Source organism: Zosterops lateralis, assembly GCF_965231275.1.
Source record: "Zosterops lateralis genome assembly, chromosome: 3".
Classification (NCBI taxonomy): domain Eukaryota; kingdom Metazoa; phylum Chordata; class Aves; order Passeriformes; family Zosteropidae; genus Zosterops; species Zosterops lateralis.
The window spans coordinates 20,238,175-20,252,303 of record NC_139764.1 but is presented as its reverse complement, the minus strand read 5'-3'; the positions used below and the strand labels follow the sequence as shown (position 1 = coordinate 20,252,303).

Sequence of the window (14,129 nt, the reverse complement as noted above, 5' to 3'; positions counted from 1 at the left end):
AGAAATCTGACCCAAACTGTATTTCTTAAACGTCAACCCAAACTAAATTTCAACCAGCTAGATATTATTGATGAGTTTTTCCTCGATTTTCAGGAAAACTAATGAAAATCTGGTCTGGCTCAAGTCCTGTCTGTGTCAAAATAATTTTGACTTATTACACTCTGTAATGATAAATCTGCTCTGGAGGGATTTCAGAGCAACACTATGCAAAAGAATTAAAAGAGTAGGGGAGAGGGAAAGAGGAATTTTTCAAAATCCTGACAGTTAAGAGATATTTTCTGACAGTATATTTCCCCCACCTCTTCCTGGAAAGATTTACTGGTTTATATCAACATTTTCTAGTTTCTGAAATGTTTCTTCTCAGCTGCAACAATGAAAAAGTCTAGAGGAACCATTTTAATAAGGATTTGCCTGGTCTTTGCCACAGGACAAGTGCTAAGCCTAACCCATACGGTGCTGATCTTGCGTGGATCTCAGCTTTGATGACGATGTCACTGACAAACATCCTTTTGGATGGTCTGCCAAAAATATGCATGGGAACTGAGATGATGTATGGCTGGGACTGAGCAAATAATCAAAAGGCAAAGCACAAGAAAATCCTCACCATCTAAGATGACGTTGTCTTTCCACTTTTAGAAGCTTCCAACTAATTTATACTTTCATTCTAAACATGTATTTTTAGAAGTGTTCAGACAGATTTCTTTCCAAACCACATACCACACTCTTTAATTCGGCAAATGTGATTTCAGGAATATTCCTTTTAAAAAAAAGGTTGTGATGCCTCTCTCTCTCCCCTCAGGTTAGCACACTGATCAATGTCAGTTATCAGTATTTTTGGAACTAGCTCAAGACCCTCAGTCACACACATTTACTTGCTCTCTTCCACACACTGTGACAACCTCGGCCTTTCAGTGAGGCTGCTATCCAACACCTCTCTCCAGGAAGGAATTTTACAAGAACTGGATAACACTACACTACCTAGAATGAAAGTGAAATTAGATTTGAAGAGAAACTGCTGAAAATCTGGAGCAAAATTCAATAAAAGAAAAAACTACTTCCCTAAAACCTAAACACGACACAGGTAAACAGTGACCTTTGAAGTGACTACTCTCTTATCATTATGTCCTTTAGACATAAATTAGTAATCACAGAACTAATGAGCATGTATCAGTAAAGCAGAAGCTATCATTCACTATTCTCATTAGCACAGACTTTATTCTACTTAAAACTATTTATAAAAAGCCATAAACCAGTATCAGCTTGGAATGTGCATGCAGACAGAGCTCAGTGAGTGCATGCTTCCCTGCACAGGTAGCCTCCATGCCAGGAAGCATAAGTCATGCCACTAGAAACAAAAGGCTGCTTAAGTGGGATTTATTCTCTGGAACACATCCACTCCTGCACAAGTATGTGTAGAAAGATGAAACAAAAGTCACTAGTGATTAACTCATGCAAATACTATTTTAAAAGTATTCTATTTATCTTCCGCTCTACTTTCATCTCTATGGTAAGCAGATGTTATTTAAAAAAATTCCTCCTGCTAAAGAATTCACACAATAGAACCAGGCAGCTTTTAGAGTGAATTCTACACCAATTATTTGTTAAATATCAGCTATGCAGCAAGTACTGTCCAATACAACAATCCTGAACAAAACCCCCTTAAAAAACACTGAACCTTTTAGACACCTTACCAGTTGTGCACAGATATTTTCCACATCTAATAAAAAGAAAATCTAATTCACTAACAACAATCATAACTCATTAGAAATCCCCAAAACAGATTTTACCTGAGGGACAGAGCAGGAATTATTATATAGATAAATTTTCCAGCTACTCAGAAACAAAGCTACCAGAAAAGGGAGAAAAAAGGCTTGAACAGTAATAACTAGCCATTATTAGTTTATCATTCACAGAGTTCTTAGTGTTTACATGTATTATGGCACTAAAACAAAAAAACTCCGCACTCTTTTCCATCAGCTAGTTATGCTTCTTGTACCTTTTTAAGAAGTCATGAAAATGGCCAATTGAAAAAGCTTATGGTACTGCCTGCTGCTGGTCTTGTTTTTCTGAAAAACTCTGGGAAGATATTTACAATCTTGTCCCGCTTTCCACAGATTTTGAACTAGTTCCATTATCTGACTGAAACAAGTGGGAACAGTTTGCACTTTGAAATGCTCTTAATTTAGTCGTTAGTCAGCTGCAATTAAGGTTAGATTTTCATTGATTAACACTTTCTATTTTCAAGCTGCAGTGTTTCTGGGACATTTCCTCCTTTTTTTTTTTTTTTTTAAACAAGACTTTTGGGCCCTTACAACAGGAAGGAAGTATCTATCCTGAAAAATTAAGAATTCTCAAGCAACTGTTGTATTTTATTCTTTCTTAATTTGAACTCCCTTTTTTCTAAGACAAAATGACTTACTTCCAAGCTGCCTCGTTTTATTGGATTCAGCACTAGTAGCTTCTTCAGTAGATTTTCACAGTCTGTGGACATGTAGAATGGAATGCGGTACTTCCCCCTCAGCACTCGCTCCCTCAGCTCCTGTAAAATAAGAGTTTTAAAAGGTGAGCTCCTGACGACACAGAAGATTTAATGCCAGCAGAAGCCCAGCATTCATGCTGTAACTGTACCTTTAGATTCTGACCATCAAATGGCAGTGATCCGCTCACTAGTGTGTACAGAATCACCCCAAGGCTCCACACATCCACTTCGGGGCCGTCGTATTTCTTCCCTTGGAAAAGCTCCGGGGCGGCGTAAGGCGGGCTGCCACAAAATGTGTCCAGTTTGTTACCGACCGTGAACTCGTTACTAAACCCAAAGTCTGCAATTTTTATGTTCATATCTGAGTCAAGTAGAAGGTTTTCTGCCTAAGAGGAAAATAAGACAAGTTTTGTATCAGAGTAAGTATAAATATATATAGTACAATATATCATTTATCAATAAATACAAAAATGTTTTTTTCTAAAACGGTTCACCATCTGCCTCCTTCTTGCAGAATAGAAGAAACTAATCCCCCCACGTACGTTACAAGGACTGAAAATCAGCAACGGTTACTCAAGAAAATATAATTATTAAAAGCAGCTAAACAAACTTACAAGTCAGCTAGTGAATCAACGATGAACATTTTATTTTCTGGAAGAAATAACTTAGTTCAGCTTTGGAGCAAAGTATCTAGACATCTCAGAATAGCAGCTGAAGCCTTTGACAGCTTCATGCCAATTTCTGATGCCAAGGAGAGTAAATCTAATCCTAGACATCATCTACCATTATGGCAGACTAAATGTTAGAAGGAATTTAAGACTTAAGACGATACCTTCTGCTTCTAAGATGAAACACTTCAAGCTACATGCTGTACCTTAACATTCTGTACCAAAAAATCCTCTCTCTTTTATTATTAGTTTGCTTCAGCAACACCAAGGTGTCAGCACTCAAGTATTTAATTCTTTTCACACAGAATGTACCCTATACATCTAAGATTAATGCCTGTGCAGCAATCATGTGAATGCAATGCATCACATATACATAGATGCAAGTGCACAGGTACCTGGAGTGTCAGTAAACAGTATTTTATATTTAGTATTGTAAGCAGGTAAGAAGATTAAAATGGTGAAGTTACAGAAATACTAATAAATTATTGGGGGAATAAAGTGATTTCTCAAATCACTTGAGAAGGATGCTGTGCACAGAGTGCAGCAGAAGTGGGCAATGTTTATTGATCTAACTGGGTCCCAGCTCCTGATCTGCATGTCAGCAACAGAAGACAGCACCAAGCAGTGGAAGAATCCTGCTTTTACAACAGGAGGTCAGATATTAACCCAAGCAGAGTTTTATAGCAAACAACAGTTTTATAGCAAAGAGACATTCCTCATCAGATGCTGTGCTCAGAATTGAGCCCAGAAAATATAAAAATGTTTCAACTCACAATCCGAGAAGCAGCAATCTAATTGTCAGCTGATTTGATTAAAAGGGTAAACATGATTTTACCTGGGTTTGTTTGAGTTTATTTTTAATAATTTCACTTATATTCAGTGAACAGAACAAGAGACAATTATCTATCAGTATATCAAGCCAAAGAATTTAGCTTTTATCAGGAGTAAAATACAGCCCATTTTTACAAACTCTATCCTGGAAAATATTTTATTTTTCCAATTCATGACCTGTAATCCCAGCTGGTTCCAGCTGATGTGCCTGCAGACAGACTCATAGCGCTGTTTTCCAGATCTGACAGCCTTCTACACTACTTCACAAAGACTTCATTTTCCTTGTGGTGAAAACAGCACTGTCAGTGCAGCTGCTCTGTGATTACAATAGTTCTCCTAGCTCAACAGTACTCTGCCACCCAAGTGCCCTATGGCAAGTGCTTTCAGGTTCCTGATTTCAACCAAGAACACCAAAAGACCTTTTTAGTATGCCAAATAGAAAGATGATGCTCTTGTTGATTACATGTTCAGAGCAAAAAGCATGAACTGAAAAGGTAAGTTCTTTGCATCACAGGATCACAAAGCTGGAATTGGTTACAGCCCTTTCTACACAAGTTGTTTATAATTACAAAGTAACAAGAAGACAATTTTTCTAACCAGAAGAGCCTAGACAAACTTGTGTATTTTCTTACACATCTCTCCAGTTTAGTCTGAAATAACTTGTAAATAAGAGTCTTTTGATAAGACTTTCTGGCTGTTATTAAAACCAAGAAGTCTTATCAAAAATATCCAAAGTGCTGCTAAACCTCTGCCTTGTTGTGCTGCAGTATCAATTGCAAAATGAGCTGATAACATAGAGAGTCAACAGAAGCAGATGAGATGCAGACACCACTTTAAACTTACTTCTCCCTTCTCTGCAGCTCCATGAAAAGAGTTTTAAATGAGAGAGAGATGTCATATCACTTGGAAAGAAGAGATGAAGCAAGAACACCCCCTCAAAGCCACACATTTAGCCTTTTTTCCTTTGGAGAATTTATTTTTCATCAGCTAGGCTGACTGGCTCTCAATCACACTTTACTCTGAACTTTTCAAATGAGTCTAGCATAACTCCATAGCCAAGAGAAGACAGAGAGAGAAAAAAAAAAAATCAAATAAAAGTTATTTTGGAGCCTGCCTGGCTGTCTTGCAAACAGGGAGGAGATCAGTAGCAGACTCCTCGTGGCAGGTAGTTCCCTGTGTGAATGCTGCAAAGCTGTTTTGCATAAGCTTGAGAGCACAACCTGTGAGGTGTGTGTGTGCTATGGAAGTAAGAAATGACAGAGAGGTGGAGGTTCTAAGGGGCTCTGGGAGAAAGCAAGATGCAGGATGCTGAGTAACTGCAGGGGTTAATGCAGCAAGATTCAGGCACATAGCTGGGCTGGAGGAGCCAGAGCTGGATAATCATGAGGAGATGGCTGGCTCCCTACTCCCAGCTGAGTGTGGGATCAAGAGAATCAGTGAAGGGCTTATCCTGGCTGGCCAAGAAGTCCCTGAGTGCAGGCTTCTGCAAAGCTCAGCAGCAGTGGCTGCAGAGTAAGCTCCAGAGAGCTTGACAAAACATTCACAGTCTGGCAAGATATGGAGGAATTTTTTTAAATCAAGATTTCAGTGAGATCCAGCCCTTTTCCTTCCTTGCATTTTGACTTCAGAGTGCTGGGCAGCACCTCCACCATCAGATGACAACACTCCTGGGGCAGTGACAACTCAGCAGAAAAGGAGGTATTTATTTTCCATTCTCATGTGCACATCCAGGAGCCGGCAGATTGATAGGTACGAGGAAACAAATTTTTAAGAATGAGATTGAAAGAACACTGCAGTGCATTAAAAGATAAAAGATACTGGTGAAAAAAACTCTGAGGAATTATTCAATCTCAGCTTTTCACAAGTATTCAGATACATTAGTAAGAAAGAACCTACACCAGTATTTTCTTTGTAAATGTTCAAAGACATCAAAGCAACAGCACAAGACAGCTTTTAAGTGGGTGAAGACGATGTCCAAGTCCCATGATACCTAAACTTGGCATGAAGACAACTTCAGGCAGGGCCTAGGTTGTACTTGCATTTGTACTCTTAATATGGTCTGGTGGTTTATACAGATAGATTACTAGAAGGAATCAAAAAAAAAAATTCAACTGATTTCTGTTTACCCTTAATTGATTTTTCCTGCCCAAACGAAAACATTAGGCTATAAACCACAAATTCAAACTTAATATATTTCTTATAAATCACTAAGGAAAGACTGTTTTATACATCCTTGCAATATACTTTTACTGAAAATATTTTAATTAAGTAGTGATGGCTGGTATCAATTGCTCTTCTGCAGCTTCACTGTGTAGATACCAGCATGACAGCAGGTATAATTCTTTGGAGAGCATTTTTTTTTTCTAAAAGCCAAAACTGGAATGAAAGTAACACATGTTCTATTCTTGTCTCTCCCCTGTTCCAAGAGGCAAGCTACATTATTTTTGTGCTTCAGGAAATTGAGAATAAAATACAAGTGATACTTCCCTCATTCACATGCTTGAGGAATTCACTGGCAGTGGCAAGGACTAATATACAGAATGAAATTAGGTCTGTATGATAGGCAGCAAAAAATAAAATAAGTAACAACCTACCTTAAGATCACGATGAACTATGCATTTTTGATGACAATACTGTACCGCAGACACAATCTGAAACACCAAAATGATCAGTGAAATACTTTATTTCAACTTCACTAAAAGTTTTTGCATATAATTTAGTAATTTTGTTTCCTGATATGATTCTGATTCACTAGAATGTAAGAAATGAATAAAGCATTTATCTTAAAAAAGATTAATCTAAGTTTCTTTCATTAAATCTTAAATACTAAAACTAGAAAGTCCCTATAAGCAGCTCATTTTCCTACTAAAAAGTTTAATACATACCACTTAAGATAATTGGAGAAACCTATTTTTTAATGCAAATCATCCAATAGCAATAACTATTGAAATTAATCTACCCTTCAAGCCAGTATTGAGATATGTCAGCTCAGATTTTATCTTCTAAAATATCAACTGTATATCTTTGCAATTCATCCCTAGCAGAACAATTCATTCAACACTTTAATGTCTTTCACATGTACAACAAAAACCAAGTCTGAAACAGCAAGTTAAAAGCAGTTTCTTTAAATGTTAATTATATAACTTAATTTTGAAAAACACCAAACTTAAATATATTTATCTGATTACAGCTTTTCCAAAACAATCACTAAAACCAGGGTAAGAAATGGATTAAAATATGAAAGTCTGTAATAAGAGTATGAAAGCCTGCTACAGAATAGCCTTCATACAAAACAGCATGACATGACACAGCAGTACCTGTCATCATATCAACATTTCTACATAGAACAGCTGCAAAGTTCTAAAAAATTCAGAAAAGGATTTAAACCCAAGTGAGTCACAATTTTAAAAAGTGACCCTGAGGAACACTGACTAAAAGAAAATGTAAAACAATTTTACTCTTTTTAGACAGTATGTAGGAAGCAGGTATTTTTCTCTTCTGGGATTCTTTTTTTCCACTGCAGCTTTAATAAACATTACCAATACAATTTTTTTTTTTTAATAAAAGAAGTTTGCTCACACTCACATCTATCTGAAAACAACATAAATGGAAACAAAAACGAAAGGATGAACACACTAATTTCATACCTGCCTGAATTTTGAACGAGCCTCTTTCTCTTTCATTCTTCCATGTGCAACTAGGTAGTCAAACACTTCTCCTGATCATGACAAGGACAAAACAGCAGTATTATGTTTTTTTTTACTATCACACACAATCAAAACATGCTTGAAAACAACACACACCCCATGCTGCTACCTCTTCTTGAAGGGAAAGGAAATAGAAGCAGCCAAGAAAAACTCCTTTTGACTTTTTGCATTGGATTTCGTTCAGACAAATAACTAAGTAAAAATGGAACCATTCATATTAAGGTTTCTTCAAATTTTAAAACAAATTTACTTCACCATTGTGAAACAAACAGAATCAATAACGAAAAATATTCATAACATGTATAAAGACACATTGGGAATGAGGCAACTTATGCACCAGATTTGTTTTCACATCTTTAGAGGCCTCACTTAATGTTATTTATATTATTTCTGTTTATTCCCTCTTGTTCTTTTCTTAATAAAGCTGCTCAAATGCCTTTCAGATTCTCATCTTTGCACTGTCTGACAGCAGCCTTTCCTAGCTGGTCACTGGCTGTGCTGGATTCTCTTCCCACATTCAAACGTTTCCCATTCAGATGCTAAGCAGCTTCTCCAGCAGGCACTTGCCATCCCTCTCACTATGAGCCTGCTGGTTCCCCTTCCTGTGTGACTGATTCCCATCCGCGAATCTGCCTCCTCAAGTGCTTTGGCACACATTTGCAAGATAAAATGAGGCACCAGCGCTCGCCTAAAAATAGCAGATAAATACCAGTGCAGAGTTTTTGCCAGAATCTGTGCCAGATTATCTCTTGATACTGCAGCATGAACCTCAGAATGGGAACTTACCTTCAAGCACAAACCTAAGAGGTTACTTAACAGAGTCAAGAAATCCTGCCCTGGGAGGTCTGCTGGGACTGCTCAGAAGGCCAGATTGGAATAACCCATTAAATCCTTAAAGCGTTTCTAGGCATGCAACTGGCATTTCAGTTTACCCTTAATGTACATTTCAGAATCCACTTACCCCCACTGGCATATTCCATTACCAAATACAACGTCTTTTCAGTCTCAATAACTTCAAATAATTTTACTGCAAGAAAAATGAATGAGAGAGATTGCAGCCAGGAGTAAAAGCACAGCACAAACAAACAATTATACTCGTGGAATGAGTATAATTTATGGCCAGTGATAATGCAAAATAATATATGAACTTTAAATCCTTTAGGTTAGCATTCTTTCAAAGGGGGGAAAAAGACCAAAAATTAATTTCTAAATCACAGTTGATAATAAAGCATATTAATTCACAATTTTCTCAGAAGTTTACGCACACTGTACAAACAAGTTCATGCTGAAATTAGTGTTTAATTTGACACAGACTTAACTTAAGATCATACAAACCTCCCCTGTTTTGCTAGCAAACTGCTCACAGTCAGAAATCTGAGATTCTGACCAACCAAAAACCAAGTGGATACCAGAAATGTTAAAGTCTCACTTTCCTCAGATTTCAATATAACCACTCATTTAAAACAAACACACCCCCACCACCCCCAAGAAAACAAAAACCAGCAGAAGCTATGAATGCTGAAAAAGCAACAAACAATTTAAGGGATGAGAAGGGAGTGCCTAGCACGTAGTAACTTGTACACCTCGTCCATACCTTGTATGCAACAAGCCCTCTGGCCGATTCAGGACCATTAACTGTCTCTGGAACAAGACTGTCCAGCCCTCCTCAGCCAGAAGAATTGTCATCACAAAGTAGGGCCCTGAAGCTGTGGGGTAGGTGAAAGAACTAAAGCAGAAAGGGAAAATTACATACTTGGTAATTCTAATTTTCTGGAAATATCAGTCAGCAGGAGTCTTTCCTAGACTGAACTAGTGGAGTTCTGCTACTCTCACCTGAGAAACTCATGCTTTTGGATCTCAAGAATAATTTCAATAGAAGAGGGAGATGGGGTACTTGACAGACCAGAGAGCTCCTATCTCCTACTCTGTGTAAGGCTTTCCTGGACTGAGCAGTTTACCTCCTCTGGGCAAAATTCTTGATACAAGCAGAGTCAATAAAGGAGGTGACACAATGAAGCATTCACTGGATGCTTACTGTCCTATTAGCTTCAAAAAAAGTTTAACAGCAAAACATTCAACTACAGCCAAATAGAATAAAATGTAAACAGTGTAACATAAAAAAAGTCTGCAGAAATGCAGGGCTCCTACCAATATTGGGATGATTCAGAATCTTCATTATTCGCACTTCTCGAAACAACTGTCAAGGAAGCAGGACAATTTCCTTAGAACGTGTTTATTAGGGAAAAATTACACAAGATATGCAATTTTAAATGTCAAAAAGAAGACAGAAAAGGCCACAGAAAGTAGCATTAGCATAAAATAAATATAGTGCAGTGAACTCCAGAAAACATAATCTACATCTTATGTATGACATAAATACAACCACTACAAATAACTACATACCAAAATCAGACTAATTTTTAAGCTTTATGCCAACAGACACAAACTTGCACAGCCCTTTCTGGAGTTTCACATTGACCAAACCCCACAGACTGTTCACACAAGTATTCACTCTCTCTGATTTCTTTGGTGGCTGGCAAGCTCAGCCAACCACCCTGAACACATCGAAACTGCAGGTGGAAGTACAAAGTGTAGCACTAGAGAAAAGTCACACACAGATTTCAAATGGAATCAGACACCGGGAATTATAGCACCCTCCAAATCCTGCTGCTCCACAGAGGTGAAGCAGGCAAGTTTGCTTTTCCCACAACTACCAAATTTTACATTGGTCACAAGCATCAGCAAAGCCCCCTCTCTCCCTCTGCAAGTCCTGAAGATTTATAATTGCTGAAAGCCTGCTGTATGACACTGAATCACGTAATTATAAAAAACTGGACAAACTTAAAGCCCTTAATATATATACTTAATACAATTTTTTTTTAATAACAAAGAGGTTATTGCTCTTAAATTTCTACATTCATGGCTTTAATTAATTAGAGATGCATCAAGACTAACCTAGGGGCTCAAAGGAAAGGCAAATTAAAGAAATCAAAAATGTCTATGTAGTTTGGTGCTGTGTACGTGAGGCTGGCAACACTGATAGGCATGTTTAATTGAACAGCATAGCCCTTGTTTACTGTGCTGCACACTTCTGAGTACCTTATTGGGCTAATGTAGGATGCTGAAATAAATGAAGAAATGCTCACTCCTCAGTGTAATGCTTAGATATTTTGGAAACAGCTTAGCACTAGAGTCCTCCTTAGAGAGAAACTGTGCTTAACACATTAACTGTGCCGTTGCAGTTTCGTGTCTCTGATGTCTCAGAGACATCCCACCCTCTATTTTCAAAATTAGTCCCATTTGATCAGATGTAACCCTTGCAAAAGGGTACAGTGATTCAAGCCAGAGACCAAATAGCTCCCCAAAGAGTAGCACTTTAGTGTATCTTAGATTTCTGAAATTTTGCATTTATTCTGCAAGTTAAGACTACAGAGCAATGTCTTACTGGAAATCAGATTTTGATGAAGTATGATTACTGCAGCTCAAAGTAATAATATTACAGAATTATACTTGCATTATTTAAGTATTTCACACTAGTTACTATGCACTTGCCTTATAACTGCCATTAAAATAATTTCAGAGGGAAGTAAGGACTACAAAAGCATTTCTCTGAGCAAATATGAACAGATGCAGTTTGCTTACGTCTAAAACAGAAAACAAGGGTATGTAACATTATGCAGCAGAATTAGCTTCAGCAAATATCTTTTCCTCATAAAATCAGTCACTGCTAAGAAAAAATACCAAACCAGGATGTTCTTTGTGAACTGGCTGTTTTCCTAAGTATTGGAATTTGTTGCACAAGAATAAATTTCTCAGCTAAATCAATACAAACTAATCAGAAGCTAACAAATCTAATCCAATGGATAGTACAGCATCAAAAGGAGCTTCTAAGCAGGTATGTGGAAAATCAGTTCCTCCCAAAAGACTGGAAACCTATTTCATAACTTGAAACTACTAATGCTGGTATAAAGGTACAGCAATGAACACACACCTTCATAAGTATGATTAAAATATGAGACTTCTATAGAAAATAATTTTAACTCTCACAATTTTATATTTAATACAAAGCATGTAGGCATTGAAAAATAAACCAAGATGTGCATAATTCTATTAAATATTCTGACAAGATTTACAAGTTCACTAATTGGCTTAAGATTCAAATTGGTTTTACGGTGACATGAAATTTCATTCCACAAGAATTTCTGAATAAAAGCCTTAACAGTATTTGAGGATATTATTTTACATTGCATCTCTGCATTCCACGAAGCACTACTTTGAGATAAATCCCCTCCCCCACGCTTTCCCCATGCAGAAGCATGTTGGTCATTAACACTTGCAATGTCAATAATGATGTATTTACACATATAAACACCTCTAAACAATAGCCACTACAACCCTCAATAACACTCAGAATGCATCTCTTCCTTTGCATATAGAGCTATTTAAGCAAAAAGGCCACAGTTATTTCCTACCAAGCCAAGTTAAATTCATAAAAATCTGGACAGAACAGTGGTATTTGTTCCTCTCTGAGGACAAGACAACCTGCTGCAGGATGATCTTTTTATTGACAAAAACCAGCATTTTCAGAATTCAGACACATCTGTATTTTCCTGAGCAGCAGCGTCCTTCTCTCAGAAAGTGTAAGTGCTCCCTGACTTGTCTCTCCTCCCCCCCTCCACGTATTTATAGGACCACTCTTCATTCTTTAAGAAGTGCCACCATTCAAAAAAAAGCACTTCAACAAGCATCTCCTTGTTGGAAAGCTGCAGATTCAAAAGCTTCACTTATAGAAAGAGACAGCCAGCACTGTATTGTTCCTAAAATCAGTAGTTAGCAAAAAATTGAAAGACTTGAAAAACTGTTTCCTGTGCTTCCAGCCTAATTTTCCAAGGCACAAACTGCAGAAAGCAAAGATTTGCCACACCATTAATAACATTTCTACTTGCTGGCAGATTGATATCCATGTTTAAGATTTACAGTTTTAAGTTACTACAATCAAATTGAAAATATTCAGTTAACCAAGGCTTTGTCTTGCTTCGAAAAATGTGCTTGAAAGCTGCTCTGCTTTCTAAACTGTTACTAAGAAGGGATGTGGCAAAAGAAGCACAGCTCTCAATAGGTAATATATTGAAATTGTTTGAAATCTTCCACACTACTTGGCTTCTGTTCTGTTTTTTTTAACAACAGAAGGAACTTAAGTTAGAGGCTCCAAACATGTTTAAAGACTAAAAAGCTTGCTGACCCCTAAAAGGGGCATATCTGAAATATCATTTTCTAATTAAACAAATTAATGAAAAAAAGCACCTTCTGCTCCATTAGCAGTTTGAGGAAGAGCAACAGAATGCTGCTTCAGAAACATCCCTGGTGAAGCCAGTAGAAGACAATATTTTCAATGTAGCAGATATGCAAAAAATAGACCAGTTATTTTAATACAAGATTGTGTTATGACAAAACCCAAATACTTACATTTGGGAACAAATTACAATAGTGACAGTGGAAAGAGCTAAGTCAGTACAGTATGTTACTATCAAGACTGCAAGTCAACAATAAAGCCAGCTCTGTTCTAAACGGATGCTCACTGAGACCAGTGGTAACCATATACTGAACAAACTGAAAACAAAATAGAAAGGCAGAACCCTTAATTCAACATGGGTTTTCTATTTAAAGAGGTAGAGGTCCTGGAGTGAGAAATATGCTGTAAGTTAAGACTATCACATTGCATGGACAAGAAAGCAAAATTAAAAATTGACAAGGTCAGCTTACTTAAGTCATCAAATGTTAGGCCATGATACAAGCTGAAATAATGGTCTGAAGTGCCCTGGCCACGTTACAGGGCATGAAAGCCACTGGTGAGCAGCTAAGAAATGAAACACTTTGCTTTCATACCCATGACTAACTACAGACCCAGCTTGTATAACACTTAGAGCAAGTGAAGTATGTGCTCAAATATTTCTGTTTACAAAACAGAGTGGTGCATGTGAAGCCATGATGACTCATTTCACTTAATTAGGTCAATAGCAAGCACTGTAACAGAACTGACTTGCACTTGGTATCCTTCATACTTCCCTGATGAATGGAAAGGGGATGGTTTTGTGAATGACCCCATGCCCAAGATAACTACAAATTTGTCTTGTTTGATTAATAAAATCAGTAGTGATTGAAGGTCTAAAAATTTTTATGAACTGCATACAGTTTATCAGCTTTGAAATTCTAGAGACTGCGCTCTCAACCATGAGAATTCAAATGGGTTCAGACTCAGGAGCGGTATTTTTGTGCCATTAACACACTCCAGTGTCCTCTATAAACCCTCATAAGATAAGTGTCTGTTCCTATTAACACAATGCTACTATCACTGCTTCCATTCCCCATACTGCCTTGAAGAAAAAAGCCCAACCACTTAACAGCACTTTGTACAGTATAAGTCTGATGACAAAATTATAAAAC

The 14,129-nt window shown here is 37.3% G+C and overlaps 1 protein-coding gene across 4 annotated transcripts in view; it reads right to left on the bottom strand.

Annotated features, from left to right (window-relative positions):
* MARK1 (microtubule affinity regulating kinase 1) overlaps positions 1-14,129 on the bottom strand; it is a 57,219-nt gene that overhangs the window by 18,098 nt on the left and 24,992 nt on the right. For 2 of the 4 annotated variants that reach the window (XM_083856697.1, XM_083856698.1), the window contains exons 4-9: positions 9,834-9,882; positions 8,647-8,712; positions 7,626-7,696; positions 6,573-6,629; positions 2,629-2,865; positions 2,420-2,539 (exon numbers count right to left, since the gene is read on the bottom strand). In XM_083856697.1, coding sequence (XP_083712823.1) covers positions 2,420-2,539; positions 2,629-2,865; positions 6,573-6,629; positions 7,626-7,696; positions 8,647-8,712; positions 9,834-9,882 — 600 coding nt within the window. Of the gene's footprint in view, positions 1-2,419; positions 2,540-2,628; positions 2,866-6,572; positions 6,630-7,625; positions 7,697-8,646; positions 8,713-9,279; positions 9,412-9,833; positions 9,883-14,129 lie in introns of those variants that run through there. The other 2 variants (XM_083856699.1, XR_014589504.1) reach the window with 2 other exon arrangements.